The 13,806-nt window shown below is 48.3% G+C and overlaps 1 protein-coding gene and 1 pseudogene across 1 annotated transcript; both read right to left on the bottom strand.

The window, feature by feature from the left end:
• The window catches only part of LOC141020562 (U-box domain-containing protein 4-like), a 28,395-nt pseudogene extending 17,965 nt beyond the window's left edge, over positions 1-10,430 (bottom strand).
• Positions 10,431-10,795: 365 nt separating this feature from the next.
• Positions 10,796-13,554, bottom strand: LOC109760078 (zinc finger BED domain-containing protein RICESLEEPER 1). Its single transcript, XM_073510979.1, has 6 exons — positions 13,306-13,554; positions 12,086-12,482; positions 11,474-11,901; positions 11,293-11,387; positions 11,126-11,199; positions 10,796-11,048 (listed from the first exon to the last, which is right to left on the bottom strand). Coding segments are annotated over exons 2-6 (606 nt in total). The 5' UTR covers positions 12,094-12,482; positions 13,306-13,554; the 3' UTR covers positions 10,796-11,047.
• Between the last annotated feature and the right edge of the window lie 252 nt (positions 13,555-13,806).

Below are 13,806 nucleotides of genomic sequence, written 5' to 3'. Positions count from 1 at the left end.
CCGTGAAGTCACCCGTCGGCATGTGATTTTTTCCCCATGCTTCCTAATTCTATGTGTTTTTCGATAGTTGTTTTGTTTTGTTTTTGGTATCGACCTACACACACTCATGCCCATGTAAATAGTTGCACATGGCGTCAAGGTTTGAGAGTGTTGCCGCTCGCAAATTAACGATGGCGCCTGTGCTGCCTTCTATATATATTCAGAAGGAGGGACCCCAACATTGGCTTAGGGTTGGCATGCCATTCATTACTGGCAGCTTAAGCACATATTCGTGCTCACATGTGAGATCTTACTACTTTATTGTCCATCATCTTGGGTGAGTAATTGATCGATCTTCTTTCCCGATCCTCCACCATGTTTTCCAAGTGCTTTTTTCCTTTGTGGTTGATTAGGTTTTTGGTTGCTCACAGCTTAGGTGGCGCTCGGTACTGCAAAGTTTTGTGAAAATTCATGGCTTCGGAAAATAAATACGTGCCAATATAAACTATATTGCTCCAAATTTGTTGTTTCCGCATGGTTGGCAAACTGTGCATTTTCCCAAAGAAACATACAGCACAAAATCCTACTAATATAGCAGGTTTCCTGGGTGCATTACTCTTTCAGGACCTTGGGGTTTGGCTTCGGGTGCTGAATGCCTGAAGGGCTATGGAATGGAAGTGGCGCTTGTAAATAGGCAAGTGCTAGTTTTTTTTCAACAACTACTAATAGGCAAGTGCAAGTTCCTGTACATCATTTGATGCATCTTTGTTTATTTGTGTGCATATTCTGGTGGCTTGTGCTGAGCTAATAATGTTTAAAAAAACAGAAAAAAAAACACAACGTATTTATTTACTTATTATATATGTTGAGAAAGAAGCTAATAAGGAAATAGGCAAGCTGACATTTGTTGTATCGAGCAAACTTTTCAGTGCTAATTCCAACAAGATCAACGAAGCAACAACCGTCTCTGAGCTTACTTCTCATCTCCTTTAGCTTCTCCCTCCAATTTTTCTTCCCACTTATTAGCTTGTGCATTGTATTTCCAACTAGTTGACTACATGACAACAACTAGTGTGCCTCTTGACCTGAACTTGCTCGCAAAGTCGTTCCATCTGGATGGTGCGTGGATGGATAATCACGTGTGATATGTCTTCCTACGCACTCTCCCGAGGATCATGGTGCTCTAGCTCGGCAAAGTCGCTTGCAGACATGTGATTTTTCCCTGACGCCTCACAGTTCTATGTGTTCCTCACTCCTTTTTGTTTTTGGTATGGACCTACACACGCTCATGCCAATCTAGAGAATTGTACATGGTGTCAAAGTTTGGCGAGTATTGTCCTCGATGAACAATGGCGCTTGTGCTGCCATCTATATATATGCGGGAGGAGGTAACCCAACCAACGTCAGCTCAGGGTTGGCGTGCCATTCATTACCGGCGACTTTAACACATAATATCATGCACCATGTGAAATATCTTACTACTTTCTTGTCCATCTGAGTGTGAGTGAGTTTCCATGTTTTCCAAGTGCTTTCTGAAAAATACATGTGCTAATATAAATCATATTGCTCCGATTTTTTTGTTCTCGCATAGATGGTAAACTGTACATTTTCCCCCAAAAGACTTTCAGAACCACCGGATATTGCCAATCAAAATCCTCCTAATATACAACACATGACACATTGTTTCCTGGGTCCACCACTCTTGCAGCCAGCGAAACAGGGTGCTGCATCGTTCGGTCTGTCTCTGGCATTAGATGATATATATCAGCAATGCGAGAAACATATCACTTCTTTCCCTTTTATCTCTTAGGAAAAAACAGTTGGCGCAATCAAAAAGAAGGAACTTCCTTGGAGCAAATATGATTTTGCAGAATGTGGTAAACTACTGAACTGCATAGTGCCAATTTGCTAACTATGAACGCACTACAAAATCCACCTTGTAGAGATGGGCTAGGTTCGCTCCTAGAGCTAGCAACAATTTATGTTCTATCATCAGTGAGCACCAATGGAACACTGCTAGCCCACACGATCAGGCACATCTAGTATCCATCTCTAAACAGAGAAGGGCAAACATCACAGTTTGGATCAGTTAACAGCACAAAATCTTGGCGAAACAGATACCAATGAGCAAGTTATAAAAAATATATATAATCGATAAATATATCATCTCAATAACAATGATGACAACAAACACCCACACCCAACAAGTAGCATGCAATGATGAGCACGATCTCAATCTGACTATAGAAGAGTACACAACTCCAGTCAGCAACAATACCTACTATTTGAGAAGTCCAGGAAAATGATTGATGCATATCGTAAGACTATCATTATCATCCCCTTCCTGAGCTCCCACGCCTCTGGCTGTGGAAGTAGCTGAGAAGAGCCTATGCCTGCAGCAAATTCAAATTCTTAGCGAAATGATTCTGCAACTACATTTCCTCTAGCTGTAATTTTTGTTATCGGAAGTGGAAAACCTTCTCTCTTGCTCGCGGTGTTCCTGACCGTGACAGTGTGACTAAAGGGGGCAAAACACCCTCTTGAAGAACTATGCTGCAAGATCTGTTGCTGTTTTTGCATAGCTGAAGCAATGCCGCAACAGCATTTTCCTTCCCCCTCGCCGAACCCAGTTCGACAACATCAACAAGGGCTGGAATACCACGCGCCTGCCCAATAGCAGTCCTCCCTTCTGCTATCGTAGCAAGATTTGCTAAGACAGCTACAGCTTTGTCGACCATTCCAGCAGCAGGATCCATAAGCTTAACTAGCTGCTTCACCGCATCAGCTTGCACAATGTGACCCTTGTTCTCACAAGTATGGATAAATTAAACAGTGCATTGGCTGCATCTTTTTTTCCTCGCGGGGTCCCATTTCGCAGCAAGTCCACGAGAAGCTTGATGGCACCAGATCGTCCAACCCTCACTTTGTTTTCTTCAAGAATACAGAGACTGAACAAAGTAGCTGCTGAATTCTCTTTAGCCTCAGGGTTCCCTGTTTCCAGGACATGGATGAGAGGATCAACAACATTTGCATTCACTGTGGCAATCTTATTGTTATCACTGATGGACAGATTGAGGAGGGATGTCACTGCATTTTCTTGGATCTTGGCATCTGGTGAATGAAGAAGACCAACCAGCAAGTTTATAGCCCCACAATCTGCAATGACAATCCTGTTCTCCATGTTGTGCTTAGCTAGAAGGCGAATCTCTAATGTCGCTGATCTTTGACCTTCTATGGAATCGCTTCTCAAATCATCGATTAGCTTGTGCACCTGATTCTCAATGGCAGAAAGATCACCCCGAGAATCCATGGATGGGGAAGATATTATTCTGGGAAATCCCCTGTCAGATGTTTGTGGGCGAATAAATTGCTCTGTCATGCCGACATCACCCAATTTTGGCAGGATAAGCCAAAGTGTGCTTATCCTGGCACACTTTGTGCGCAGGGTGTTGTCCATGTAGACGTTAAAGCAGTGGCGAATGTCAAGGGACTCCAGGTGGCGGCAATTATCAAGGATAGCTGTCAGTCCTTTATTGGTTAGGCTATTGCCAAACAGCTGCAAAGAGCGTAGCCCATGCATGGTTGCAATCCCCATGGCTTCATCATCCTTGTCGTAGTCATTAGCTTCAGAATCATACAACACATCCTTAATCAGTCTGAAGCTCTTCAGTTGTGGGCATGCTTTGCCAACAACCCCCAACACGCCACTCTCACCCACATTTGAACACAATGCAAGCTCGAGCTCCTCAAGCAAAGGGAATTTCACCATCGCCTCCGTAAGTGCTTCATCACTAAATTTATAGCATGAAATGAGGCGAAGACTCTTGAGAGATGGTGCCCTGCAAATATAGCACTTGGATCTCAATACCCAACAAAAACAATATAAAGAAGACATAAGCACACTGAATAAAAAATAGGTAGCTAGAATATAAGTTCTGACAGACTTGCATAGCCCGAATAGAACATTTCATAAATTCAGATAATTGCGTAGCATCATAGGACATTGGTACATACATAATTTAAAGGGGTTTACTGAGAATTCACTATATTTGGGAGAAGTTTCAGGGATGCTAAATCGTTATTGCAGGTTGCAAATTAGGATAAATTCTGTACTCTAGCAATATAAAACCGGAAGAGTTTGTTCTGTTCAACAATTAACATAACTCGAAAAATTGCCAATACGACTATTTCAGCGGGAAATGCCGAGAAGCCCTAAAAAGCTAACTCCCAGCTGTGTTCTGTTTCAAACCAAACCAAACGAATATTTCCTGGTGTATCATCGATCACCTGACCTCTGGGTGGCCAAATGTTGTGATATGAGAAATTCAGCAGAGTAAAACTTGAGGCAATGTCGGAATTATCCGATTATTGGAAACTTTCTGTGATTTAGCCATACGTCCACAAGTGCTTCTATTAAAGTCAGTCATCCCTCCTCGCTTGCCAATTAAGCATTACTAAATTTTACAAAGCTGCAGAGAACCTGAAGGTAGTATGGTGTACGGAGCATGCGTTGCATAGGGATAAGTTTTCTCTAGCGCACTTTGTGTTTATCAAAGTAAGAATAGTCACTGCCCTTGCTGAAATATACATAAATTTAAAGAAAGCGACTAATTCTATTGTTAGTTTAGACTCAGCACTTCCTATTTGTTGTTTGCTTGTGTTGTTGTAAGCTGTTCTCCTCAGCACTTTGTACCCCGCGTGATCACAAACAAAAAGCCTACAGAACTTTCCCGCAGTGAATAAACGAAACCCAAAGGTACGCATACATGGTAAATTGCAAGGAATTGGAACGGAAACAGAACGTGTAGCTAATGCGAAACAAATCAAAACGAAATCCCCTAAAATTGATGGTAAGGGGGGTCTCACTAGTTGGAGAGAATTGTATTTGCCTTGATTACATCAGTTACAGAGTGCACCATTTATACATGGGAGAGGAGCACTCACGCCCTACAAAACAGGCACGCAGGCCCTGGCGTGGTGCGATCCATAATTACAGGAAGGTTACAACAAGAATCCCGTTACAGCATATACATATGTCTAACACCCCCCCTCAGCCGGAACTCCGTGTGCAAGGACGTTGAGGCTGCTCCTGAAATCATGGAAGATTGGCAATGGCAGGCCCTTGGTAAAGAGATCGGCAAACTGAGAGGAAGACGGGACATGTAGAACCCGGACTTCGCCAAGTGCCACGCGATCACGGACGAAGTGTAGATCAATCTCAACATGTTTAGTACATTGATGCTGAACGGGATTGCACGCAAGATAAGAGGCACTGATGTTATCACAATATACCACGGTGGCACGCCGAGGAGGGTGTTTGAGCTCATACAGAAGTTGGCGGAGCCAACAAGCCTCGGCAACACAATTAGCGACGCCACGGTACTCAGCTTCGGCGCTAGAGCGAGAAACGGTAGGCTGTCGCTTGGAGGACCATGAAACGAGGTTGGACCCAAGAAATACACAGAACCCCGAGGTCGAGCGGCGCGTGTCCGGGCACCCTGCCCAATCAGCGTCGGTGTAAGAGACAAGATCACTGGAAGAGGATTTGTAGAACTGAAGGCCATAGTGAGAGGTGCCTTGCAAGTAGCGGAGGATCCTCTTAATGAGTTGCATGTGGGTATCCCGAGGCTCATGCATGAATAAACACACCTGTTGGACAGCGTAAGCAATGTCCGGTCGTGTGAGTGTGAGATACTGAAGCGCGCCGGCGAGGCGACGATAGTGGGTGGGGTTGGAGAGGACAGCGCCGTCGGTGGATGACACTTTGGAGCTAGTATCAATAGGGGTGGACACCGGTTTGCAGTTTAACATCTTTGCGCGGTCTAGAATCTCCAAGGCATATTGTTGTTGGCAAAGAAAGAGACCAGAGGGGTTAGGGGTCACATTGATGCCAAGAAAGTGATGGAGAGCACCCAAGTCAGACATGGAGAATTCAGATTTGAGAGACCGAATGATAAGCTCTAAGGCGGTGGTGGAGTTGGCAGTGAGAATAATGTCGTCGACATAAACCAACAAATAAGCAATGGTGGAACCGCGGTGGAGAATGAAGAGTGAGGTGTCACTTTTGGAAGCACAAAAACCAAGCGAGAGCAAATATGATTTAAAGCGAAGAAACCACGTACGGGGTGCTTGTTTGAGACCATAGAGTGACTTACGAAGAAGACAAACATGGTTGGAAAGGATGGATCAACAAAGCCCGCTGGTTGAGAGCAATACACCGTCTCATGGAGGTCACCATGCAAGAAGGCATTCTTGACATCAAGTTGATGGATAGGCCAAGCTTGGGAGGTGGCAATACTGAGAACAACACGGATTGTGGCTGGTTTGACCACCGGACTGAAAGTTTCATCATAGTCCACACCCTCTCGTTGTGTGAAGCCACGCACCACCCATCGTGCTTTATAGCGTGCTAAAGAGCCGTCCATGTTGAACTTGTGACGAAAAATCCACTTCCCCGTGACCACATTGACACCTGCAGGTTTAGGCACCAAAGACCAAGTAGAGTTTTTCATTAAAGCGTTAAATTCATCTACCATAGCTTGTTGCCAATTGGGATCCTTGAGGGCAGATTTGTACGTAGCAGGGAGTGGTGAGATAGCTGGGGAGGTGGAGTCGACAAGGAAGAGGCGCTTGGGCATGCAATAACCAGACTTGGCGCGAGTGGACATGGAATGGTTGTTTTTAGTGGGTGCAATGGGAACGGCACGAGGGGGAAGGCGCGTAGGCGGTGTAGTGGGCGGTGCGGAAGACGAGGAGGAGCTGGTGGGGCGCACAGGTGAGTGGGTCGAACCGACAGGCGCGGAAGGCGAGGAAGATCCGTGAGGAGGTGCGGCGCTGCGGGAAGGTGCGGAATCGGAGGAAGATTGCGTCAAGAGGGGACCGGTGGGAGTGCGCGGGCCAGGGGAGGGGGTGGAATCGGTCGATTGGTTGGTGGGGGAGCACGTGGAGGCCGCGGACTGGGCGGGCGAGTCGCGACGCGGTGGGTGGGGCGGGGAGGCGCGATCCGAGGGGATCAGGTGGGGCCCGGGCGCGGCGGGTGGAGGTGGATCGATGGCGTGATCCGAGGTGACAGGACGGGCAGGTAAGATCCGCAGGGTGGGATTTTCTGTGGACGTGGGGTTTTGTGACATGCATGTGGGTGGAGCAGAAGGAAAAACTATTTCGTCGAAGATAACGTGCCTGGAAACTATAACGCGGCGAGAGGTGAGATCATAACACCGGTAGTCCTTGTGTTCTAGAGGGTAGCCCAAGAAAATACAGCGAGACGAGCGTGGGGATAATTTGTGGTCGGTTGTGGCATACAAATTAGGGAAACACAAACATCCAAAGACGCGGAGATGATCATACGATGGATGGGAGCCGTGTAGAAGGTAATATGGAGTATAATTGCTGATGGCACGGGAGGGCCTTCGGTTGAGAAGGTATGTGGCGGTGTGTAATGCTTCGACCCAGAATGGAGGTGGGAGATGGGCTTGCAAGAGAAGAGAGCGCACAATGTCGGTGGTAGTGCGAATAAGACGCTTGGCTTTTCCATTTTGGGGCGAAGTGTGGGGGCAGGAGAAGCGATAGACAATGCCGTTGGAGGGGAAGAAGGATCGGAGAGAGGAGTTGATGAACTCGCCGCCATTGTCACACTGCATGCTCTTGATCACCACGCCAAATTGGGTATGAAAAAATGTAAAGAAGCGTTGTAAGACGGTGGACGTGTCGGATTTATTGCGTAAGGGAAAGGACCACGAGTAGTGAGTGTAATCATCGAGAATAACTAAGTAGTATTCAAAACCAGAAAAACTTACAACAGGCGAGGTCCACAAGTCACAATGAATTAAATCAAAGGGAGCGTAAGACTTATTAAGGGAAGAAGAAAAGGGAAGCCGGGGCTGCCGACCCATTTGACAAGCACTACATGGAGTGTGGGGTGGCTTATTACAAGTGCTAAGAAAATCTTTAGCTATGGAAGAAAGGGAGTGCGCGCCGGGGTGGCCAAGCCGACGATGCCAGATGTCCGACATGGAAGTGGTGGCGGTGAGCGCAGTAGGCCAAGGTGAGTTGCTGCCGAAGAGTGGGTAGAGGCCATCGAAGCTAGTGGAGATCGGGAGCACCTTCCGCGTTCATAGATCCTTCACAAGGAAACCGAAGGGGTAAAATTCAATAGAGCAAAAATTGTCGCGAGTGAATTGTCTAACGGAGATAAGATTGGGAACTATGGAAGGAGAAACAAGCACATCATTCAATTTAAAGGGAGAAGGAGCGAGTGTAGTAGAACTAGATGCAGTAATAGGGAGAGAGTGTCCATTGCCAACAAGCACAGAAGATGGAGTAGAACGCTTTAAAGAAGAACTGGACGAGGTCAAGGTACCTGGGTTGCCGGTGATGTGGGAGGTGGCGCCACTGTCGAGGAACCATTCGTTGGAAGGGGCGGTGGCGTGGTGACCACCGTGGCTGTAGGCGGCATTCAGCATGGCGAAATGGTCCCATGAGGGCGGCGGAGGAGGGTAGTACAGCGCCGGCGGGTAGTGAGGAGCAGGAGGCGGTGGAGCCGTGTGCTGGACGGGGTAGGCCTGCGCATGCGAGCCCGGGCGCGGACCGAGGACGCCCGCCGCGTTGGGGGGCACCCAGCCAGGGCGAGGAGCGGGCAGGGCCATCCCATAGGGCGCGAAGTAGCCGGTGAAGGGCGCCATGGGAGGGACCGCGGACTGCCCGCGCCCGCCAGAGTCGCCACGGCCGCGGCCACCGCGGCCACGACCACGCCCACGCCCACGGTCACCACCATCACCGTGGCGGTCGCCGCGGCCACGGGCAGGGGGATGCGGCGAGGGGCCCGGGGTGCGCTCACCGGAGCGATCCCCACGAGGACCACCGGTGCTTGAGCTGCTGCCAGAAGAAGGGCTCCCGTTGTGGAGGGCAAACACCGAGGCGCTTTCCTCGGCGGAGCGTTGCGCCATGGACTCCTCGGCCAAGGAGACGCGGGAGAGCACGACGTCGAACGGCAGCCCCTGATCACCGAGGACCACGCGGATGGTGTCGAGGCGTTTATCGAGGCCGTGGAGGAATTGCGTGGTGAGGTCGACCTCGGTGACGGCGTGCTCGATGTCGGCGAGACCATCGGTGAGGAGTTTTATGCGGCGAGCGTACTCCTGGACAGAGAGGTCGCCCTGCTTGAGGTTGCGATATTGCCTGTTGAGGATCATGAACCGGGCGGCGCGGTTCGAGAGAAAATAATCGTGGATCTTCTTCCAGATGGCAAACGTGGTGGTGGCGCCGACGACATGATCCACCATGGCGTCAGAGAGAGTGGCGTAGATCCAGAGGGCAACATGGGCATCAAGCTCAAGATAGGCAGCATCGGCGTTGGGTGGCGGGGGGTGCTCGATGAGGTGAGTGACGCCGTAGCGAACGAGGACCATGATGAAGAAAGACTTCCACTTGTGGTAATTGTGGTCAGCAGGGTTGAGGAGGAATTTTATGTGATTGGTGATGTGGTCGCGGTAGATCGGGAGGAGAGATGCCGGAGTGGAAGCCGGAGGAGGCGTCGGAGCAGTGGAGGAGAAGAGGGGGGCGAAACGCGATCCGGAAGATGCGGAGGTGCCAGAGGAGTGCGTACCGAACACGAAGGAGGGGGAGAAGGCCGCCGAAGTGGCGGAGGTGGTGTCAGCGGCGGGCGCCGTGGAGGAGAGGGAGCCCGGCGACGTGGCGGCGCTGGTGTCGGCGGAGGTGTGAGGCGCGGCCATGGAGAGTTCCTGGTGTCTGATACCAAGTTGGAGAGAATTGTATTTGCCTTGATTACATCAGTTACAGAGTGCACCATTTATACATGGAAGAGGAGCACTCACGCCCTACAAAACAGGCACGCAGGCCCTGGCGTGGTGCGATCCATAATTACAGAAAGGTTACAACAAGAATCCCGTTACAGCATATACATATGTCTAACATCACTGGTCGGCGAGGCGGAGGAGGAAGTCGTGGCCGCCGGCGTGCTCGCACCAGAATGCCTCACACCTTCCCGCGCTGCGGCGGACGGCGGCATGCGCCATCCCGTGGAGGTTGAACTTGCGGGAGAGGTCGGGATGGCCAAGCATGTTGATGCGGCGCCATAGCTCGGGCTCAGGGTGGACGTGGTCCGGTCCGGGCTTTGACCGAGCCAGCCTTTGGACCGGCCGCGAGCGAGCCTGTTTTCTAGGACCGGACCGAAGCAGCAAAAGCTCGGTCAGCCCGAATGGACCGAATGGGACCGATGGCTGGGAGTGCTCTGCTGGCCACTGTTTAGGCTGCTGTGTCGTTTGTAGACTGTAGCTGCCCCGTAGTGTCATTGTTTAGACTATAGCTGCCCTGTCGCTGCTCTATTCAGCTTTTTTGGCCACTATTTAGACCGTGGCTTATCCTGAAAGTGCCATGTTGATCTTTTCTGCCACAGTTTAGGCCGTCCAAATTAGTTATGTCATACAGTCATACTAAGCTGCTCCTGTGAGTGCTCTGTTTCTGTTCAATGACTAGTGTGGCATAACTAAATTTGGACCGCATTTTATTTGAATTTTGGAATCAAAACAATTGATTTTGAGAGGAGGAACAATATCACAAAAATCACATGCACAAACATTGATCACTTCAGTTTTCAGATAAGTTTCTTCAGATAAGTTTGGACCGAAACAGCAGAAATATCACAGCCACAAACAACTAATTTGGACAGCAAGCACTGGACTAAATTTGGACAGCAAGAATAACTAAATTTGGACAACATTTCCTTTGTTTTTTGGACATCCACAAACTGATTTTGACAGGAAAGATGGCACAAATCAGGTTAAGCACAAATATCACATCCACAAACATACGGTCTTATCATCATTGAACGACAAGATTACAAACTTGCAATGACAATTCCAAGTCCATGTCAATTGACAAGTTGAACATAACACAAACGAGAGGTTCATCTCCAAGCTAGCAGTGACAATTCATAGTTCATGACTTGAAAGGTTCCAACATAACAGAAATGCAAAAGTAGCCTTCACATGAGAAAGATCATTTGACATTCATCTCCAAAATAGCAAGATCAACATCCACATGATGAACGTCTACAAGTAAGATAAGCAACATTCACATAAATATTTGGTATCGTATGACAAGTGAAACATGTAGGAAGAATAGTTACCAATCGTTGATCTCCTCCACCACAATGGGTAACTTGATGGTCTCAACATCATCCTCTTCATTCTCATCCCTCGGCTACAAGTGTGGAAGTTAGACAAATGCTCACATCATATACAACAAGACCAAAAAAGAAAGAAAGAAAAGGTAAGGAAAAGATGGCAAACATACCACCAGATTCAAGTCAACGTGAGCACCCTTGATATAACTTGCACCACAAACTAATGCCTCCACCATAACTGGTTTTAACGAACTCCTATAGTCATCTAATACAACACAAGTTGACAAACTAGTTTGAGGATGAGAAGTTGACAAGTTTATATCCAAAGTTCAATAGTACGAGTTGACATACCTAAAATCCTTCCGGTCGTGCTGAAGGTAGATTCCGAAGACACGGAGGTAGCCGGGATAGTAAGGAACCTCCTGGCTATCTTGGCCATAATTGGGTACCTAGGAGCATTGTCTTTCCACCAACCAAGAAGATCAAGAGCCTTGTTGCGAGGGGCAACCTCATCCTCTAAGTAGTTCCTCAAGTCACTCTTTGATATTCTTGTTGAACGGGACGATAAGAAGGACTCGTACCCAGCTTGAACCGGGATACTAGGAATGTTTGCAGAGGAAGATGAACTTTCTCCATTTCCAGCTCGCTTATCTTGAGCAACACATTTGTCATACAAGGCCGCCAACTCTTCCTCCACGATTTTGATCTCAGTCCTAAACCTTGTACTTCCTTCTCCATATAGTTCTCCAAAGGCCCACTCTATGTAACCCATCTTGTACCTAGGATCAAAGATGATAGCATTGGAGTGAATTAGAAAGCATACGAGTAAAAACAACAAGCATATGAGTAAAAAAAACAGCAACCATTGGAGTAAAAACAGCAACCATATGAGTAAAAAAACAACAACCATTGGAGTAAAAACAGCAAGCATATGTATCGTGGATCAAAGATGGTTGCGATCACCATGGCATTGTTCTTTTCTTCCCAATATTTGTCAAACTTCTCCAACATGAGGCAGCTCGGAGCCGGTTGCGGAGCCGGAGGCAGCGGCTTCCGCGGCACGCACGCCGGCACCGGTGCGGTCGGGGAGACGCGGAGGAGGCGGATGGTGTTTTTTTAAGCTACAAATCAACTCTCCCATTGGGGCATTGGGAAAGTCTTTCGCCTTCCTAATCTGCACCTTAGGTTTGCTCTTCTTCCTCGGAACCGGCGGAGGCAGCGCCGAATCTTGCCTAATTAGGTAATTCAAGCTCTTTTCCTTTGCCTTCGCCTTCCCATTCTCCTTACCAGCACCCTTCGCCTTCCCATTCTCCTTACCAGCACCCTTTCCCTTCTCATTCCCCTTCTCCTTCACCATTCTCTACAAAAAAAACAGCACATAATATCCACAGTCAGTACATCAACCATCAAGTGCAAATAATTCATCTTCTTCTTGTTGTAGCATAGAAAACCTTGTTCGGCACATACTGTCTACTCTCTAGAACTACATCTCCTGACCAAACATGTTAAATCATCTAGTACTAGTGCAAACAAACATATGGTCATCTAGCAATAGTGCGCAATCAAGCATTTTTTCAGAAACTATTGTCAGTTGTCAGTATAACCTCCTGACTGAAGTTTGCTGTTGAAACACTACATATGCATATACTGGCATTCTCTTGGTCTTGCTAAAATGCATTCAGGCATGCCATTGCCATCAACCGTAACCATACGATTCACTGTCAGTCACCATAGTAGCAAACGCCATCTGAAAATTCATGTTCGTATGTGTTTGTACAGTGATGTTGCCTCTCAAATTACTAGTGTATCAGCGGAGCTTTCCTAGTTGTTCTACTTTGGTGAAATCTACCGCTGGTCTCTAATATGTCATGCACAATGTATAATGCACAGAAACATGCTGCACACTATTTAATTATTATAGCATAGAGAACCTTGTTGAAACACAACATCTCCTGACTAAAGTTTGTTGTTGAAATACTACATCTCCTGAAACTCTTACATTAGTTCAGAAAATTCAGGAACTCTTAGTGGGACAAAAGTTTCTTGTTCAAACACTACATCTCCAGATCTCCTATCTAAGTCTCTAGCATTGAATCATCTCAGTTCGGCGAGGGAGACTTAGATTCATCTTCAGAAAATTCAGAAACTCTTAATGGGACAAAAGTTTCTTGTTCAAACATTACCTCTTCCTCTTCGTGGCGCTCGGCGAGGAACCAGGGAAGGCGGGACCGATGGTGTGCTGGCCTTGCTGCGTCCCCGACGTACACGTGCTCCTCCAGCTCGGACTCGGACGAGATGGCGCCGTCGGTGAAGGGGAGAGGCCGCGGGCGACGGCGCCGCCTTAGGGTTAGGGTTAGGGATTGGAGAGGAGGAGGCGCTGTGAGGAGAACGAGAAGGGAATCGACCCAGGAGGAGGGGGAATGGAACGAGGTGAGGGGAGTCGCTCGCTCTGTCTAGCCAGATGGCCGTTTCATGGGCCTTGCACCATCGGTCCGCTCGGTCGGCCCGGTTAAAGACCGGACCGGACCAAACTTTTCGCGGTCTGTATTTCTGGGCCCGGACCGTCATGTTTTTCTACCGGGCCTGGACCGTACGGTCCGGTCCTGAACGGGCCACGAGCGGGCCGCAAAGCTTGCTCGTGTCGTCCAGGCTGAGCTTGGGCTCGTCGCGGGTGGCGGCGCGCC

Source organism: Aegilops tauschii, chromosome 3 (genome assembly GCF_002575655.3).
Source record: "Aegilops tauschii subsp. strangulata cultivar AL8/78 chromosome 3, Aet v6.0, whole genome shotgun sequence".
NCBI lineage: Eukaryota > Viridiplantae > Streptophyta > Magnoliopsida > Poales > Poaceae > Aegilops > Aegilops tauschii.
Note: the sequence above shows the minus strand (reverse complement) of the source record. Positions and strands in the feature narration are given on the sequence as shown.